Raw genomic sequence first — 19,327 nt, 5'->3', positions numbered from 1 at the left:
AGCTCCTGGGCCAGTCAGCCTCCTCCCACCCAGGGACAAATCAACCCTCCAAAACTAGACCTCCACCTAATTTAGCTAACTTCTAATTTAGCCCCAGCTTCCCGCACCATCTTCCCAATAACAACACTTTGACCCTTTGATTCAGTCTTAGCCACCTCCAATAAGGATCAATTCAACATTCTCAAACCATTCCCAAGGGTATCCAATGAAGCCCTTATCTAGCTCTAACCTCCCAATATAGCCAGATGAACCCCTAAACAACTTCCCAACCATAGCCAAGTTTAGTTCCCTCCAAACCAGCCCTCCAATCTGGGGTAAACCCATCCTCCACAACCCAGCTTCCCTAAGGATCCCCCAGGACTTCCCATATTCAGCCCTGGCACTCCAGGACTGCAGTTCCCCCAAACCATGACTAGTTCCAGCCCCCAGCCAAAGCCAACCTCCCAAATGTAAGCAACAGGGCCACCTTCTGGCTCCCCAAAATGAGCCTACCCCAAAATCTAGTCCCAGACTCCTCAACAGGATCAGACAGAACCTTCCTAAGCCAGCCCCCCTCCCAAACTAAAGCCAGTTGTATTTCCCCCACTCACCAGCAAGACCAGTCATCCAAAATGCAAGCACAGAATAACCCCCCTCATTATCCTGAGCAGGACCAATCACAAAGCTGCCTTCTGAGCCCCCCCCCCAATATGAGTTATCCCCCAAGCCGGAATCTCCCCACCCACTCATGACCAAACCTAGCACCTGGGACATTTTGCTCCTCCCCCCCCCCCCCCCCCCGTCACAAGATCCTCCTCTTGCCTCCTGCAAAAAAAAAAAAAAAGACTCTAGCTCGATCTGGGAGTCAAATGCAGTCATAGCCAAGGACAAATCCTGAGCCGGCCAAACCCCACCCTGTGTCCCCGGAGCATGTGCTCCCTAGGGGTCCAGGTCAGCTTCAGACTCCGTCATACACACACACACACACGAGCCAAGTGAACCCTCCAACTCAATTCACAGGTTTCTGACACAGGGAAGAGCTCGCCAATGGCAGCCACAGCTCACAGTGAAGGCAAAGCCCGGAAAGGAGATAGTACTTCGTCATTAAGGTAAAGTCCCCCCAAAGTGATTGACCCCCATCACCGAGGGCAAAGCTAGGGTCCGGAACAACCAAGGAAACGGCCCTCAAAATCAGAGCCCCCAAACCCAGAACAAATCCAAGTCCCTCATCGCCCAAAGCAGACCCCCGAAAAAGTGATTCGCTCCCATCATTTAAAGCTCATACAGACGGCCCAAGAACCAAGAAAGAAACCCCTCAAAAGGTTGAGAGCTCCCTAGCCCCAGGGCAAAAATTCAGATCCCCCGTTACCCAGAGGAGAGCCCCCTAGAGACGATGAGACCTCCTTAAACCCCAGGGCAAATCCAGACTACCTCCGGAGTAGCCTCAGAAGTCCCCCCTTTTCCGCTTCCCTCCCTTGGGACCCAGCCCTTCAGTCCCGCCCGACCAGCACCGCGGACAGCTCCCAGCTTCGCTGCCCCTCCCCAGGGCTGGGGTCCCGGCGCAGGTCCGACCCGCCCCCGCACCGCCCGCGCCCCTCCTTCCCGCGGCCTCGGCGGGCGAGCACGCGCCCGAGCCCCCTCCCCCGCACACCTCGGCGGGGACGCGCGTCAGCCCCCTCCCCTGGGCGCCCCGGGGACCTGAAGTGGCGGCGGCGTTGGCGGAGCGTCCCTGCGGCGGGCGGGCTCTCGTCCCCTCCACTGCGACGGCCGTGGCAGCGGTGGCGACGGCTGAGACTCCGGCGGACGCGCGCCCCCGCCCCCGCCCCCGCGCCGCGGCAGCGCGCCCGCCCGCGCGCGCCCCCTGCCTGCCTCCGTGCCCGCCTCCTTGCCGGGCCTCAGCTGGGGGGGTTGAGGAGCATGGGGGGTGTGGGGGGGTGGTTCTGCGCCATCTCAGATTATTGCTACTTGGTCCAGAACAATCTTACAAGAGGGAGAAGGAGCTCCTGGACCTAATCGAAGGACAGGAGGGAGGGCCTGGGGCCTGGGCTACCTCAGCTTTGTGAAGTACGGGGTGGGGGTGGGGTGGGCTCCTGAACCATCTCTAATGAGAAGGGACTCAGATTCCTGGCTATCTCAGGAATATAGACAGCGGATATAGGAGGGGTCCTGGAATATCTCATAAAATGTTCTGCCAGATGGACTTATAAGATGGACTGCCAGAACAATCTCCATTGGGGAGGAGGGAGACAGCGTGTTCGTAGACCCATCTCTAGTGGGCTTGAGTCCCAGACCCATCTCTAATGGGCTTGAGTTATGTGGAGGTGGGAGGTATGGAGGCCCTTGTCCATGTCATATCTGGAGAGAACAATCTCCCGTGGCGGGTCACCGTGGAGGGTGTCAAATCATCTTTCATAGGAGAAATTGGGGCCTGGTTCCTGAACCATCTTTGTTTGGGGGAAACTTAGGCACTGGATCATTTTGGAGGGGGTGGTGATGATCCTGGGTAGATGGATGAGGCCGGGATCATCTTTGGGGGTTAGGAAAATGTTTCTTGGGTCATCTCTAATGGGGCGATCTTTTATGTGGTCCAAAACAGTTTCTATGGAATACAGGGGAAGGAGGGGGAGGTAGCATGCCTCCTGAACCGTCTCTAATGGGGAGGGGATCCTGAACCATCTCTGATTTGGGGCGATCCTTACAGATGGGTAGATCATCTCTAAAGGGGTAGAGCTTGATTCCTGGACACTTTTAAAGGGGTGAAGGATTGCTTCTGGACCGTCTCTAACCAAAGTTGCGTTCTGGGCAGCTGGTCTACCCATGCCTGCGCCCCCCCCCCCCCGCCCCTGCCAGTCTTCCCCACCACTCTCCCCAGCAAGGCGCTTCTCACAAATCTCCTGAGAGAAAGGTGAGATCACCGCGCGTCCCCGCGGGATCCGTAGGCGCGAACGCGCGCCGTTGCCAGGGGTGCCCAGGGCCCCTCCCTCCCCCCCCCCCCCGCGAGACAGGAGGCGGGAGCTGCGGAGCTTGCGCACTGAGGCTGGAATCCGCGCGCCTCCTGGCGGCTCCGAATGCACATCGCTCCACGACCCACTTAGACGGGGCGTCCCCGCCCCCATGGCGCCTCAGCCCTGGAGCACTTCCCTCCCTAGGAAAGAAGTCACCGCGCCCAGCACAGCTGGAGTTCCTACCTCGTGGCAGTCTCGGAGGAAGTGCTGCAGCTCAAGTTGATCGTGTAGCTTCTGCATCCATTGCTGGGCCCGTAGTTGGTTTTCTTGGCTCCTGGGGATGGGGAGATAGGGGCTGGGGCAAGCCTGGAGGGGGGGGGGGGCACTGGCAGGAGGGCTGTGCAGGCATCGGGCTTGGCAGGGCTAGGAACCCGGGGCATATGTAAGAGTGAGGACGAGGAGAAAGTAGGGTGGGGTTGGGGGGAGAGGCAAAGAAACATCAGTGAGGGCAGAGCCAGGGATGAGCTGGAAAGGGGCAGAAGGAGAGGGAAAGAGCAAGAGAGAGAGTATGGGAGAGGGAGGGACAGAGACAGAGACCTGGAAAGAAATACACTTAGAAAGAAAGAGTGACAGAGAGACACAAGCCCAGAGAGATAAGAGACTTGCAGAGTAGAGATACCAAGAGACAGTTAACTTAGAGATCAGGAGACATCTAGAGAGAGAGGAGGGGGAGACAGACTCAGAGAGAAAGAGAGAGAGAGGTGCAGAGGCCTACAGAGAGAGAGAGAGAAACACACACGGAGACAAGACCAGAGACAGGGAGAAACAGACCTCAAGAGGAAGTGATTGACAGAGACCCCCAGACAGACAAAGAGAAAGAAACCCAGGGAGAGAAGAAATAAGGAAAGACAAGTAAAGAAATGCAGCAGGGTAGTGCCAGACAGACAGACAGACAAAGAGCAGTGGACAAGGAGAGAGAGAGGAGGAGGCAGAGGGAGGGAAGGTGACAGAGTTGGGGCAGGGACAATGGGGAGAGGGAAGGGCAGAGAGGTGGCAAGATGATATCAGAGTAAAAGACACAGCTAGCCAGATGGGAGGGTGCAGCAGAGCTGGAGAAAGGGAAGAGAGTGGGCGTGGGCAAAGATGGGGCTAGAGCCACATCAGAGGGTACGCAGGTGCACTGGCAAGCAGGGCCAGACCTTTGGTCTGAGTGAACGGACCGGGCTGGACCCAAGCCCCGCCACCCTGGAGCCAGCAGGGGCCGCAGCCCCAGGCAGCCTGGCCTCCTGCCCACAGTACAAAGTGCCCAGAAGTCCTGGTGGAGGGGGGGCTGGGGACATCCCATTTTCCTTTGCCTTGAACAAGCCATTCCCACCTCAGGGCCTTGGCACAGGCAGCTCCCTCTGGCCCGAATGCTCTTCCTGCCCCCCCAACATCTACTTAAATACCACCTTCTTAGTGAGGCCCCTCCTGATCGCTCTCCAATACTTTCTGGCTTTCTTTTCTTCTTTAATTTTCTCTCTCGCACTTAGCACTATCTAACACGCTGTATGTTACTTATTTATCTTGTCTGTCTCTCCCACTAGGATGTCATTCCATGAGGGCAGGAATTCTGTTTTGGTCACAGATGTATCACCAATGCCTAGATAAAGAGCCTCACACACATCAGGTGCTCAATATACATTTCTTGAATGAATGAATGAACAAATGAATGAATGAGACATAAGGCAGAGAGAAAGAGAGATGACAGAAACAAAGGTAAAGTCTCTGGAAAGACAGAGAAAGGAGCAGAACAGAACACGGAGTCAGAGAAATGCAGATGGAGGGAGAGAAAAACAGAGACACAGAAGGAAACAGAGACACAGAGATACACAGATAAACGGAGGCAAAGAGGGAGAGAAAAATCACTGAGAACCAGGGGCGCAGCTGGAAAGAGGAACAGGACAACTCAGAGACAAGCAAAATACTAACTCCCTTCTGCCCAGACTCAGCTCAGGAGCCAGGAAATAGGAAATGCCTCAGAAATTGAACTGACATAATCCCTACAGGTCTTTACCAGCCAACCTGCAAACATCATTCCTAGGAATGAGGAAAATCCCTCTTTTCCCGGAGGGCAAGAAAACAACAGAGGTCACATCCTTCATATCCGGGCTGGGTCACTTCCTGGCTGTGACCCTGGGTAAGTCAAGCAGTTCACACACACAGGAAGGGTCCAGGTTTCAGGTGAGGTGAGACACAGGGAGGAACTAAGTGACTCGCCCTGCATCTTCCGGGGTGAGGGGTAGAGCCGCAGGCCCCAGCAAATGGATGTTTTATGACTTCTGGCGGGTAGGAAACTTGTCCCTAGACAAATGAACTGCAGCCTGAGGGTGAGGCGGGGTGGGGATTGGGACTGGTCTCGGTTCCTGGTGTGTTCCCAGCCTCATCCAGCACAAGCCTATGGCAGATGCCCCCTCGGGGCTCCCTCAACCCCCTGTATTTCTCCCATCCCAGGCTGCCCTTGTCAGACTGCATGTGAGCTCTGTGAGGGCAGGAATTGTGTACTGTCCTGGTCACTGGTGCATGCCCAGCATTTTCCTCCATAGGGCCTGGAACGGGGCATGGACCCAGTACCTGTTTAATTAGCTGAATAAATGATAGAATGAAAGGAGCAATTAATGACAGAAAAGGAAGGAAGGAAGAGGAAAATCACAGAATGGGCAGTCCCCCAGGCCCCACCTCTTCCTTCTGCAGAGCCTGGCATACAGCAAGCAGGTGCTCAGGAAGTGTGGGCTAGGGCGCCTGGGTGGCTCAGTTGGTTAAGTGTCTGCCTTCAGCTTAGGTCATGATCCCGGGATCCTGGGATCAAGCCCCGCATCAGGCTCCCTGCTCATCGGGGAGTCTGCTTCTCCCTCTCCCTCTGCCCCTACCCCCTGCTTGTGCTCTTTCTCTCTCTCTCTCAAATAAATAAATAAAATCTTAAAAAAAAAAAAAAGAAATGTGGGGTAAAGGAAGGACAGGTCCAGGCCTGGCACTGGGAGCCCTAGATCATGAGTTTACACCCTCAGGACCAGAATCCCCATGAAAGTTTCCCTTAGAAAATTCCAGCCTTGTCCCAGATGAATTTAGGGGAAAAGGACAACTGAGCCCCAGACAGAGGAAGGGCTGGGGTCTCCAGGCTGTAGATGGTGGTGGAGTGACCAGGCATGCTTTGGATGGAAGCACAGAAGGAGGGGCACTGGGCCCTCACTGACTCACCACAAGGGGCAGAAACATCTATGATAGAAATCAGCCTGGAGGAGCCCCTATGAAAGACTCTACTTGAGGGCTGGGATTTTTTTTGGGGGGGGGGTAGGGGGAAGTGTTTTGTTCGGAGCCTAGAAGAGTGCCTGGCACACAGTGGATACTCAGTCAATGTCTTTGCCCAATTAGTGCAAGGACAGACAAGAGACAGGATAGTGGTGAGAGACAGATGGTGGCCGATAATGTGCAAGGGAAGCATGAAAGGAACACACAAACACACACACTCTGCGAGCTTCCTAGGGAACCTGGCCGCCGGGGCCTGCCGGAGGGGCTCATTCACCATATCCAAAAACCCAGTATGGCAGGGCACGTCATCCCGTCTGGAAAGCTAGAACAGAACCTGTGTCTGGCCTTCAGCTGCTGGATCTGGGGACCAGCACAGCAGGGCGGAGGCAGGGCACTGAGGAAACGAAGTTAACATTTTCACCACCCGTCCAACTACCCCAGGCTGAGGGCCGGCCTGGCAGAGAAACTTCACTGCATATCCTTCTGTATCTTTTGGGTTTCTGACCTCCAGTTAGTTACCTTTTCATGAAACACCAAGTTAAATCAAATCTAAATCAGTATGGAATTAAAGAGAAACCAGAGAGGGGCAGAGAAGCGGAAATCGGGATGGAAAGGGAGGAGCCCTGGCCGCTTCATCCCTCCCCTGTGCCCCTGGGGTCTGAGGGACCTACTTCTCCAGCAGCCGGGTCACAGCCTCCTGGGCCTGCTCCCCATAGGCGTTGCCCTGCCTCAGCAGGCCCTCGGCAGCCTGCACGGCCACCTGCATCTTTTGTTGGTTCAGCTCCATCGTAGTGAGAAAATCCCTGTGTCTTTTCAGCGCCTCCTCCACTGTCTCCACCGTGCCCGGGAGCTCCGGCCCCGACAGTGCCATCTCCTGGGGGGGGAGGGGGGAGGGGTGGGGCTCAGCTCAGCCATGCTCCGTTCCAGGACCTGGGAGACGCTGCCCGCCGGGCTTGCCGCCTCCCTCTGTCCTCCCCCTTGCTCACTGTGCTCTAGCATTGAACATGCCAGGCAGGATCCCACCTCCGGGCCTTTGCCCATGCTAGGCCCTCTGCCTGGCAGTCCCTCCCCCCAGATAACCCCGTGCTTGGCTCCTTCACTTTCTTCAGGTCTCTGAATATCCGCCAAAAAATACCACCCTCCACCCCCAGCTATATCCCTTCATCCTGCTTTATTATTTTTGTATGCATTTACTTGTTTATCATTTTCTCCCCCTCTACACACACACACACACCCACCCACACAGACACACACACATGAAAGGCAGCTGCATGAAGGTGGGATTTGGTGTTTTGTTTCCTAAGACTAGTGCCTGACGCAGAGAAGGCATTTGGTAAATATCTCGTTAATCCATGAAGCCTGAACTGGGTGCTGGGTGACCTCAAGGAAGTTCTTTCCCTCTCTGGGGTTAATTTTCTAACTGGTAAAATGGGGGGGGGGGTCCAGAAAGGTTCTCTTAAGTCCCCCTCCGCTCCCATATTCAGTAGCCTCAGAATTCCAGAGGCTCCCTGTCTGTCCTCCCCCAGATAATCCTCAAACCGGGTGAGCTTTCTAAACCGGGTCACCCTTTCTAAAATGATCTCTAAAGCTTGCTAGCTACTCTTGGACAATCTGAGAACGGGATGTTCTACCTTGTCCAAATCCCCAAACTTGCTTCCCATCCCAGAATGACCTCCAAATGGATCAGCTGTTCCCAGATAACCATGGCACTTCACTTGATTTCTCAAACCATAAACAGTGCCCCTCTCCAGAGGGCATGCAAATTGCCATTCCCAGTAAGATTATCTGCTCATTTGAGCACCTACAACCACATAAGCCACAAACAGTTGCTGATCCAGATAACCTCTGGGCCTGAATTACCTATTTCCATGATCTTTACCCTCCATCATCCACCCCAAGATCTTTGAACTCCATTAACCATCACCAATCAACTTCGCGCTCTTATTTCCTTCCAGACAATTCACAAACCCTGGAAGTCACTGCAACGTATAATCCAAGTGCCTTACTCACTTGGGATACTCCACAAACTGTCAGCCGCCTTAGATAAAACACCAGTCCGCCCATCATAATCCTCCAATGCTGTTACGCACACGCCCACACATGTTCACCGCGGATGATCCACAAACCCGCGATCCATACCACATACCCTCCCCATCCCACTGACCTCAGATGAGCCACGAACCCGGTGGTCCCTGCAAACACTCCTCCATACATTTCCCTGTCGCCGCGAGCCCCCGCGGCCTCAAACCCCCACCGCGTGAACCCCGAGGCGGCCACCTGGTTGCGGAGCACCGCGCGAGCCTGGCGCAGGTCGCGCAGAAAGAGCTGGTAGACGTGTGCCTGCACCAGGGCCTCCCTGCGCGCCTCCCACAAGCCGAGCAGCTTGTGCCAGCCAAGTTCGAGGTGCGGCAGCCACTCGTCGAGCGCCAGGCCCGGGCCCAGCTCGGCGCCGTCGGCCGCCAGCAGTGCCTCGCTAGCTGCCACGATGCGCGCGTAGTCCTCCTCGCGCTGGTCCACTTCCTCCTTGAGCGCGGCGTGGCGAGCCAGCAGCGCATCCGCCTCTTCCAGGCTGCCGGGCAGGGGCCCCTCGACGCCGCCCGCCGCCTCCTGGGCGCGCACCAGCCAGTCCAAGAAAGCGTCCAGGTCGTGCAGGAAGCGCTGCAGGCGCCCGGCCGCGGCCACCGCCTCGCCACAGGCCTGGGCGGCGCTCTCCAGCGCGCCCCACTCGGCGCCCAGTTCTTCCGCACCCTGGTGCAGCCGCGCCGCCTGAGCCGGGAAGCGCACAGCCAGCAGGGCGGCCTCCTCCTGGAGGGCCGCCTGGCGGGGCTCCAGCGCTTGCAGGGCCGCCTCCAGGCCGCTCAGGCGCCACTGCAGGGCGCCGCCCGCTCGGGGCGCGCTCTCCACGGCCCTCCGCTTCTCGCGCACCTGCGCGCGCACTTCGGCCACCTCCAGCACGTGGTTCTCCACCAGCAGCACTGCGCTCACCTCCTCTTTGCGCTGTTCCACCAGCTCCACGATGCGGTTCCACCTGCCGGGGGTGGGGGTGGGGGTAAGGAGGGCGGCTTGAGGAGGACGGGGACGCCTCTCGGGCCTGGGGGGCCCACCGACCTGAGATAGAACCCGGCCGCTGTGTGACTTTGGAAAGTCACTTTATCTCACTGAGCCCCACTTTCTGCCTTTGTAAAATAAAACCCTACAAGGCACACTTGCTTAGGGCAGCAGTTCTCAAAATGTAATCTGAGCGAGGTCAAAACTATCTTTATAATAATGCTAAGATGCTATTTGCCTTTTCTCTCCTATTCTGTCCCCAGAGTCCCGTGTAATTCTCAGAGGCTGCATGACCAAGACTGAACGCAGGAACAGACCCGAGAACTTGGCTGCCTTCTCCTCAACCAGACAGCAAAGAGATCTGCAAAAATGCAATACAAAGCCACTCTTCTCGCTACATTTTTTGTGTTGAAAAGTAGTTATTTTTCATTTAAAAAAATACATTGTGACGTTAACATCCTGGGGTTATGGCTGTGATTTTATTTATTTATTTTTTTTCAGGGAGGCATATGTTTAGTAAATCTGTGTGCACGTGTATGTGTGTATGAGTGGGGACAATTTGGGGACGTGTATGTGTGTATGAGTGGGGACAATTTGGGGGAACATAGCAAGCTCTTTTCTGCCTCAGCTGTGCTTCTTGCCTGTGGCTGGCTCCTTCTCAACCCCTTTGAGGGCCCAGCTCAAAATGTCATGGCCGATCACAAGATCTAAAATCACCTCCAGCCCTCTAGTTATGTTCTACCAGGTCACGAGAATTCTCTAAAGATCTTGTTCATTTATTAGTTTATTTGTTCACTGTCTCTGTCCCCTCTAGATTGGACATGCCACAGGGCAGAGATTAGGACTCCGAAATCAGAAGGACCCAAGTTCAGGGGTGCCTGGGTGGCTCAGATGGCTAAGCATCTGACTCTTGATTTCAGCTCAGGTCATGATCTCAGGGTCATGGATCAAGCCCTGCATTGAGCTCTGTGCTGGGTATGAAGCCTGCTTAAGCTTCTCTCTCTCCCTCTCTCCCTCTTTCCCTCCACCCACCTCTTGTGTTTTCTCTCTTAAAAAAAAAAAAAAAAAAGGACGAAAGTTCAGGTTCTGCTTTGGCCAGATTCACCATGTGACCTTGGGCAAATCATTTCCCTCCGATCCAGTTTCCTCATCTGGAAAATGGGGATAATAATGTCCATTTCAATGAGTGTTTAATGATATCATGTGGCTAAAGCTCTTGGCATACACTCTTACTAAGCTGTAAATCATTATTGTTGTTATCATGAGGCCCTGTTGCTTTGAGATAGTCAAGGCTAAAGAGGCTTTAAAATCCTCTGAAGGGGCGCCTGGGTGGCTCAGTCGTTGAGCATCTGCCTTCGGCTCAGGTCATGATCCCAGGGGCCTGGGATCAAGCCCCGCATTGGGCTCCCTGTTTGGTGGGAAGCCTGCTTCTCCCACTCCCCCTGCTTGTGTTCCCTCTCTCGCTGTGTCTCTCTCTGTCAAACACATAAATAAAATCTTTAAATAAATAAATAAATAAATAAAATCCTCTGAAAAACAAACTGAGGGTTCTAGAGGGGAGGGGGGTGGGAGGATGGGTTAGCCTGATGATGGGTATTAAAGAGGGCACGTTCTGCATGGAGCACTGGGTGTTATGCACAAACAATGAATCATGGAACACTACATCAAAAACTAATGATGTGGGGTGCCTGGGTGGCTCAGTTGGTTAAGCGACTGCCTTCAGCTCAGGTCATGATCCTGGAGTCCCTGGATCGAGTCCCACATCAGGCTCCCTGCTCGGCGGGGAGTCTGCTTCTCCCTCTGACCCTCCCCACTCTCATGTGCTCTCTCTCATTCTCTCTCTCTCAAATAAATAAATAAAATCTTAAAAAAAAAAAAACTAATGGTGATTAACATAACAATAAAAAATTTAAAAAAATTAAAATCCCTGGTTACTGGAATCTTACTGCACAGCATTTAAAAATAGTCTTAGGAGTCAGACAAATTCAACTTCACATCCAGGCTTGACTCCTAACTTGCTGTTTGACCTTGGGCCAATGTCTTCACATCTCTGAGCCTCAGCTTCCCCCTCTCTAACATGGGGCAATTTATGCCCCATAGGGTTGTTGAGAAGACTCAGTATAAGTGCTCAAGAGCCCCAGCTCCGGATTCAGACAGAACTGGGTTTGACTCCTACTTACTGGATTGAGTAATCATGTTAAGGATTTCACCTCCCTGGATCTGCGTCTTCATCTATGAACCCTACCCTCATTGGAAGAACAGCTGGTAGTGTTCTAGGGGGAAAGATATTAATTTGTTAGCATTTTTTTAAAAGATTTTATTTATTCGACAGAGAGAGACACAGCGAGAGAGGAACACAAGCAGGGGGAGTGGGAGAGGGAGAAGCAGGTCTCCCATTGAGCAGGGAACCTGACACGGGGCTCGACCCCAGGACCCTGGGATCATGACCCGAGCCTAAGGCAGACGCCTAACAACTGAGCCAGGCGCCCCAATCTGTTACCATTTTTAAAGAGTTCTGAATTCTGGAATCTTGACTATGGAAATTGGAATATTGGAAGATAAAACCAGGCACATAAAGTGCTTAGAAAAATTCCTGGCAGATAGTAGATACTCAGCCAATTGTTTCTATACAAGTAAACTAATAACCCACTAAAATATATTGTATCCTCATTTTACCACATCATCACTAGCACTGGGTATTATCATTTCCCCCCAAGATTCTGCTGATTTCCTAGGTGGCCATTATTACCTCAGGGAGTCAAAATCGCACACTCTTGATTTCTGACAGTTGAATGAATGAGGAAAAGAATGATGGAAAGAACGGGTAAGGACTGGTGTGAGGCCCCAGGCCCCGCCTACCTGCAGTTGAGGTGGTCCTGGCAGGAGCGCACCTCGTCTGAACTGGGATGGCCTCCTTCCACCAGCTCCTGGACCGTGTGGTTCACATCCAGGACACGGCCCATCAGACTGTTCATCTCCTGGTCCAGACTCTCAAATCTGTAGAAGGAGGATGGTCGTGCTCAGGCAGGCCTGGATCTGGGGACCTGCCCACCTCTTGGCCTTCTGAACTGCACTTCCTTCTAACTCTTAGGACCGTGGACCAGCTCCTCCTCCTTCTACCTGCCCCCTAAACATTACATCCCCCAAGCCTCTGTCCTGAACTCCCTTACCTTTCTCTCCCACCCTGCCTGGGCCATCCCATCCATCCCCATGGTCTCAGTTCTTGTGACCCCCACATCTGTCTCTGCAGCCTCAACTTCGTTCCTTTGGAACATGTCTGCAACCTCAAAGCTGCCGGACACCTCTGCAGGGCTCCCTGCAGCCACTGTGACTCAAACAAGCCTCGGTATCTTCCCCCAGATTTGTTTATCCCCTGGGTCCCCATCTCAGGGGCAGCCCCACCATCCCCTAGGCCACAGCTCTGGGCTCTGTTTTGGACAACGCCCCTCCCCAGACTCCTCACCCCCATGGCCTCTCCACTTGGCCTCCTAGCCTGGTCCACTCCTGTCCCCTCCCACCCGGGGTCCCATCCCAGCTGCCTTTCTGGGCTCCCAGCCACCATTCTCAACCCCTCCAACACACCCTCTACATGGCAGCGAGGGAGATCTTTTTAAAGCTGGGCACAGTCCTCCCCTCTTTAAAACAATGCCCAAAGCTGTGACTTGGGTAAGTGTGGGCACAGCAAGGGTAGGAACCAGGCCTGTGTGTCAGTCATGCCCAGCACAAGCCCTAGAACGCAGCAAGAGCTCAGTAACTACCAACTGAATGAATGAGTGGATGAATACAAGGGGTCATCCACTAATTTCACAACTCATTACTAAGTCAGCCAACAGACGAGTCAGCATCTCACGTGTCACCAGGTGGTTAAGTGCTATGAAGAAACGTCAAGCAGGGTGAGGATGATGGAAGAGGAAGTGACAGGGTCGGAGCTATTTCATGAGCTAGGGAGGTGACAATTGTGTGGGAACTGTGGCAGTCCCAGGGGAGGGGCCAGGCTGGGGTGTCTCTGGAGAAGCTCACGTTAATTTCCCGCCAGGTGAATGCAAGCCTCATGGTAACAGCAAACGCTCCTGAAATGCTCCCTGTACTGAGACATTTGCTAAGTGTTCTACAAGTACTCATCACGCGCCAGCCGTGAGGTGGGAACTACTATCATTCCCATTCCCCTGGAACCCCGGTGCCCGCGGAGCGAAAGTGGGCACTGTTGAACCAAGGCAGGCGAGACTGCGTGCGTGAGGAAGGGGCCGCCGGAAGTCCCACAAGGCGCGCTCACCGGTGCTCCACGACCTCGACGTCGTCGAGCGAATCGGGCACGCGCATGGCCAGCAGCCATTGCTCCTTCTCCCCGATCCACAGCTCGCACGCGTGCACTTCGCCAAACATGCGGTAGACCGCCAGGGCGTCTCGCAGCCACTGGCGCCGCAGCGCTGCCACCTCGGTCACCTCGGCGAACAACTGCTCCGCCTCCACCACGCGCACCTGCAGGGCCACCACCAGCGGCCCGGCGCCGCTGGCGCCCCCCAGTGTCGCCAGCTGGCGCCGCAGGCCGCCCACCGGCCCGCGATGCGCCTCCACCTCCCCGGTGAGCGCGCGGTGCTGGCGGGCCAGGCGGCGGCTGGACGCCTCGTCGTGGCCGAAGTCGCCCGCGGCTGCGAGGCGGTAGGCGTCGCGAAGCCAGTCCAGGAGCCCGTCGAGGTCCGCGCCGAACTGGTGCAGCGCCCGCGCCTCCTGCAGCCGCCGCTCGCGCCGCGCCGCCGCCTCTTCCAGCCGCTGCCAGCGCCGCCGGGCGCTCGCCGCGCGCTCCGCTAGGCCCGCCAGGGGCACCGTCTCGGCGCCCGGCCCCACGGCGCCGCCGGCCGCAGCCAGCTCCTCGCCGCGCCGCAGGGCCTGCTGCAGCAGCGCCCGCCGCCCGCCCAGCTCGCCCTGCAGGATCTTGTGCTGCGCCAGAAGGCGCGCAGTGCTGGACAGGTCGTGCGCGCCGCCCGCCGCGCCCCCTGCGCCCGCCGCGCCCGCCGCGCCGCCCGCCGCCTCGAGGAGGCGCTCCTTGTCGCGGGCCCAGCTCTCGGCCTCTTCCAGCTCCTGCAGCAGCGCCCACAGGCTCCGCGAGGCCTCCAGCTCCGCGCGCCGCTGCGCCGCCTGCTCCTGCAGCTCCGCCAGACAGCCGTGCACGTGGTTCACGCGGTTGCAGATGACCTGCGGGTCGCAGGGCTGGTAGCCTGGGCCAGGAGAAGGGGAGGATCCCGGGTTGGGCACGGACCAGGGCGCGCCCGAGAGCGAGGTGCAGGCTACCTGCCCGGTCCTTGGTGCCAGGCTGCGCGTCCCCTCCTCCGGGCAGCCTTCCCTGATACGCTGTCTGGAGCAGGCAGCTTTCTCTGGCTCCCCCAGGCTTCTCTGCTTCCCCCATCCCAGCCCTGAGCCCTCAGCCTGTGCACCGCTCCCCCCATCCCGGCGCTAACCCCACTGGACTGGGAGCCCCACGAGGGCTGGGCCTGGGGCTGTCTCCGTCACACTGGGTCCCCACCATTGCCCAGCAGTGGGTGGAGCCCAGAGCAGTAGCTAATGAAAATGGTGACTTAATACTGATTGGATGTTGGGTAGAAACTGAGATTCAGAGAATCCTAGACTCTCTCTGTTTTAGGGTAAATTGTGTTTCCTTCAGGACTGGACCAAATGAAACATCTCTATTTTTTTTTTTAATCTCTATTCTTTTTATTTTTATTTTATTTTAAGTAATCTCTACACCCAACGTGGGGCTCGAACTTAGAGTTCGCAACTCTTGATCTCGAACCCAGAGATCAAGAGATGCGAACTCTACCCCTGAGCCAGCTAGGCAGTGGGAAATGTCTCTATTCTTAAGCAATTTTCTGGGTTCCCCCTCTCGTCCTCTGTTACCTTATCTCTTAACTCCAGGGATGACCTGAACTCCCTTTTTTCTTCAAATAGTTCATTTGCCTTCCTCCTAGACTTCTGGTTTGTGACGAGAGAATTGTGAAATTAACTTAATGGCTCAGCATTTCTTTAATGGAATAGAATAGAACGAATAGAAAATATCAGGATGCAACACACGGGGCAAGAGGAGGCATTGTTTCATAAAACCTTTGTGCCTGTGTGTGCATGCGTGCATGTGAACTCTGGGTCAGGAGGTAAACGTATTTCTTACTGGGTCAAAACCCTGTGAGAGACGCTGCCCTAGATGGAATGCACCATTTCTGGAATTCTGGACATTCGCTGAAACTGACCCAAATACCGCGACATCCAACTGAATAATCAACAGCAACAGGCATCCGTGTATCCAGACCTGACTCTGGCAGAGTGTCGCTTCATCCTCACAACCACCCTGTGGGGCAGTATCGTTATTAGCCCCATCTTACAGATGAAGAAACTGAGGTTCGGGGAAGGAAGCCACTTGCCCAGGATCAGCTAAGAAGTGGCAGACCGGGAGGCCCAACCTTCGGACCCCGTATCAGGCAGCACGGCCTCCCATCACCATGACAACACCGACCCCACACCAGCCTCTTTGCCGTTTGTGTGGTGCCTGCTGGCTGCCACCTGGCGCCAAGATCTCGCAAAGAGAAGACAGAGGGAGGCTCCTGGGGCAAACATCCATAAGGGGAAGGAGAGGGTCCCAACAGCATCTCCTGGGGTAGGGATGTGGGCGAGGGGCTGAACCAGGGTGGCCATGTCCCGATGGGGCTTGGAAGAAGACTTCTCCATTGGACTTAGCCCATGAGGGTGAGAACCGCCCCTCTGCACCAGCCTGCAAACCAGACAGGCCCTGCCTTTTCTACCGATGTTTCAAGATTCCCAAGGGCTGAGGTTCCAGACACCGGAGTGAGAAAGGCCAGCCTGGAACCCTCTTAGCTCTACAGCTCTGGGCCTTCCTTTCCTTTCCTTTTCTTTCTTTCTTTTTTTTTTTTAAAGATTTTATTTATTTATTCATAAGAGACAGAGAGAGAGAGAGGCAGAGGGAGAAGCAGGCTCCCCGCTGAGCAGGGAGCCCGATGTGGGACTCGATCCCAGGACCCTGGGATCATGACCTGAGCCGAAGGCAGACGCTTAACCATCTGAGCCACCCAGCTGCCCGTTAATAATTTATTTTTAATTTTTTTTTTTTAGTAGGCTCCATGCCCAATGTGGGGCTTGAACTCACAACCCTGAGATTTAGAGTTGCATTCTCTACCCACTGAGCCAGCCAGGGGCCCCCTTTCCTTTTCTTTTGCAAGAAAGCAAAAAGCAGCCTTGGCAGCATCGGCGACTAGCATACGGTTTCTCAGGACACCAGCTTCAGACAAGGCCACTCTGCGACCACGAGGGAGTGGGATGCAAACAAGGCCCTTCCATGATCATGTCAGAGTGCACACAGAATAGAGGTCACTGTGCAAGCCACAGAAACTGCCAGCCATCCCCCTCACCCAGCTCAGGTGAATGACCACTACCACTTCCTGTTTCTCCCACGGCCTGGATACAAACGATTAAGATGAGCAACCACCTAGTTACTCCCGCCTCCTGACAGTGTGCAACCCGCAGCCACACACACTGCACAAATCATGCCCAAATCCCCTAACGCCAGCCCACATCCTATAACAAGCCCGTCCTGACACCCTCCTACTGAGAGGCCCCAGGGTTTCCCAGGGTGCGTGCAACGAGCTGACAAACCCAACTGGGTTTGACCTCAGGGGGATTCCTCCTGGTCTGTGACTGGAGGGTATCGGCATCAATACAATGAGAACCTTATCAGAGCCAGTCTTGGTCTTGCCTATCAGCATCCACGCCCCTGCTGCTGGTAATGGCTTCCCACCCTCCTCTTCCTTGGTTCATGCCTTTGGAAAGAGCTTGACCCTACGCTTGGCCCCGGGGTGGCCATGTCACATAGATGTGGCCAATTAGCTCACTGGAGAGCCAGGGGTTACAATGCTTGGCTGAGCAGAGGGGAGGGAACCCACAGTGCGCTAATGACAGCTTTCCTTGAACTTTTTGTCAGAAATATTGGAGGAGAGGGGCTTGTCTCCTGCTGGGTCTAAGTTGCTAGGATGTAAACACAGGGCTGAATGACCCCAGATTTATACCACAACAGGAGGGACGGCCCAACAGTGACACAAACACAGAGACTACAGTCAGAGAAACGGAGTCTTAAAAGCATCATGGGACAATCCCTGGATCCAGCCATGCCTGAAGCCGAACTTGCCCCTCTCTGGACATTTTAGCGACTCCCCTTTTCTCCTTAAGCTAACTGATACTTCTTTCATTTGCTGCCGAACAGGCCCTGACTATATATTACCTTACACAGTCTTTTTATGGTATTCATTGACATTTGGCTGTGAAGGGCTTAGCATAAGACAAGTGCTCGATAGGGGCGCCTGGGTGGCTCAGTCACTAAGCCCCTGCCTTCTGCTCAGGTCATGATCCCAGGGTTCTGGGATTGAGCCCTGCATCAGGCTCCCTGCTCCACGGGGAGCCTGCTTCTCCCTCTCCCACTCCCCCTGCTTGTGTTCCCTCTCTTCGCTGTGTCTATCTCTGTCAAATAAATAAATAAAAATCTTAAAAGTATACATATAAGTGCTCGATAAAAATAACTGCAGAATCTCAAAGCAGGAAGAAGTCATGTGGTCTAACCTCCACTCCAAGCAATAATTTCCCCCATGATATCCCCAATGGAGTGTGATCCTATTTTGTGCTTGGATCCCTCCAAAGACAGGGAGCTCACTGCTTCCTACTGTCTCTTAGGAGTTTCTACGAGCACCAGCCCTGACAGTCTCCACCCAACCCCCAAGCCCAAACTCACCCTGCAGCTGAGAGAAACGCAGGGCAGCAGCGTTGAGAGCCTCCACCCGCTCACTCTGGGCCGCAATGTCCCCCTCCAGCAGTCCATGCTTCTGCAACAGGTCCTCGGCCTCCACCAGGTGCTGCCCGCACTCGCGGGACAGCAGCTGAGCCTACCAGAGGGGGCAGCACTGAGCACATGCTTGGCATTGGCCCTCAGGCCAGCCCCACCCCGCACTGTCCTGGATTACTCTTCTGCTCCTCCAAACCATCTCTTGAACTCTGATCTCTGTCTCAATCTCCTTGTCCCTGTCAACATCTCTCTCTCTCTCCATCCCTCTCCAGCTCCCTGACAACACTTTCAGTGTCGACAGCCCTCCCTTGCTGTCCCGGCCCACCATGCCCACCCTCCGCCCTGGGGCCGGCCCCACCTGCATCTCCTCCATCCAGTCCACCATGTACACCATCTCCTGGAAGACCTTCTGCAGGGCCAGGTTCTGCTCGAGCCGCGTCCGCCGGGCCCCCACCAGCCCGGTCAGCAGGGCCCACTGGCGCAGGACGCTGTCACGCTGGGCCGCCACACGCCGGGCATCATGGTAACCTTCGGCTGCCAGTGCCTGGGCCAGCTCGGCCACGCCCTGCACCCGCTCCTCGTAGGCCGCAATGTCAGCCTCGATGGCCTCGTGCTTCTTCATGGCGGCCTCCACTGCCGGCAGCTCATACCCGAAGTTGTCCTGGGGCAGGGCAGGCCAGGCCAGGCCACAGACGCTCACCCATGTTGCCCCAGCCATCCATCTGTTACCCTGCCCCTGCCCCCACCATCCCCAGTTACCCTGGAGACCAGCCCCATCTTCCTCTGTTACCCTGGAGACCAGCCCCACACTTCTCCATCACATCTGTAGCCTGAAACCCGTCACTCAGGAAACAGTCCCCATGCTACCATTGCCCTAGAGACTGGGGACCAGGCCTACCCTACCCTGTTACTTAGGAGACTGATTCTATCCTCCCGAGTTACCCTGGACACCAGATACAACCTTCTCTGTCACTTAGAGTCTAATTAAATACTCTCCCTATTTCTGAAGAGACTAATTCCGTCCTCTCTAGTTACCCTGGAGACCAACCTCACTCTCCTGTTACCTTGGAGATCAGGCCCATTCCCCTCCCCCACCGCTCACTTAGGAGACCAGTTCTCCCTTCCCACCGTCATTTGCCACCTGGGAGACTAATCTGACACTTTTCTGTCGCTTAGGAGATAGAGTTTCCCTCTCTGGTCCCAGGGCCAGCAGCCCCGCCCTCCCTCCATCTCC

General features: G+C 55.3%; 1 protein-coding gene across 1 annotated transcript in view; it reads right to left on the bottom strand.

Moving 5' to 3' along the window:
• SPTBN4 (spectrin beta, non-erythrocytic 4) overlaps positions 1–19,327 on the bottom strand; it is a 71,427-nt gene that overhangs the window by 30,717 nt on the left and 21,383 nt on the right. The window contains exons 11-17 of the mRNA XM_045891556.3: positions 18,452–18,754; positions 18,043–18,193; positions 13,534–14,476; positions 12,120–12,257; positions 8,490–9,240; positions 6,884–7,086; positions 3,168–3,258 (exon numbers count right to left, since the gene is read on the bottom strand). Coding sequence (XP_045747512.1) covers positions 3,168–3,258; positions 6,884–7,086; positions 8,490–9,240; positions 12,120–12,257; positions 13,534–14,476; positions 18,043–18,193; positions 18,452–18,754 — 2,580 coding nt within the window. The remainder of the gene's footprint in view (positions 1–3,167; positions 3,259–6,883; positions 7,087–8,489; positions 9,241–12,119; positions 12,258–13,533; positions 14,477–18,042; positions 18,194–18,451; positions 18,755–19,327) is intronic.

Source organism: Mirounga angustirostris, unplaced genomic scaffold (genome assembly GCF_029215605.1).
Source record: "Mirounga angustirostris isolate CCGP_5_RB_7025 unplaced genomic scaffold, mMirAng1.0.hap1 SCAF_16, whole genome shotgun sequence".
Taxonomy (NCBI): domain Eukaryota; kingdom Metazoa; phylum Chordata; class Mammalia; order Carnivora; family Phocidae; genus Mirounga; species Mirounga angustirostris.
Note: the sequence above shows the minus strand (reverse complement) of the source record. Positions and strands in the feature narration are given on the sequence as shown.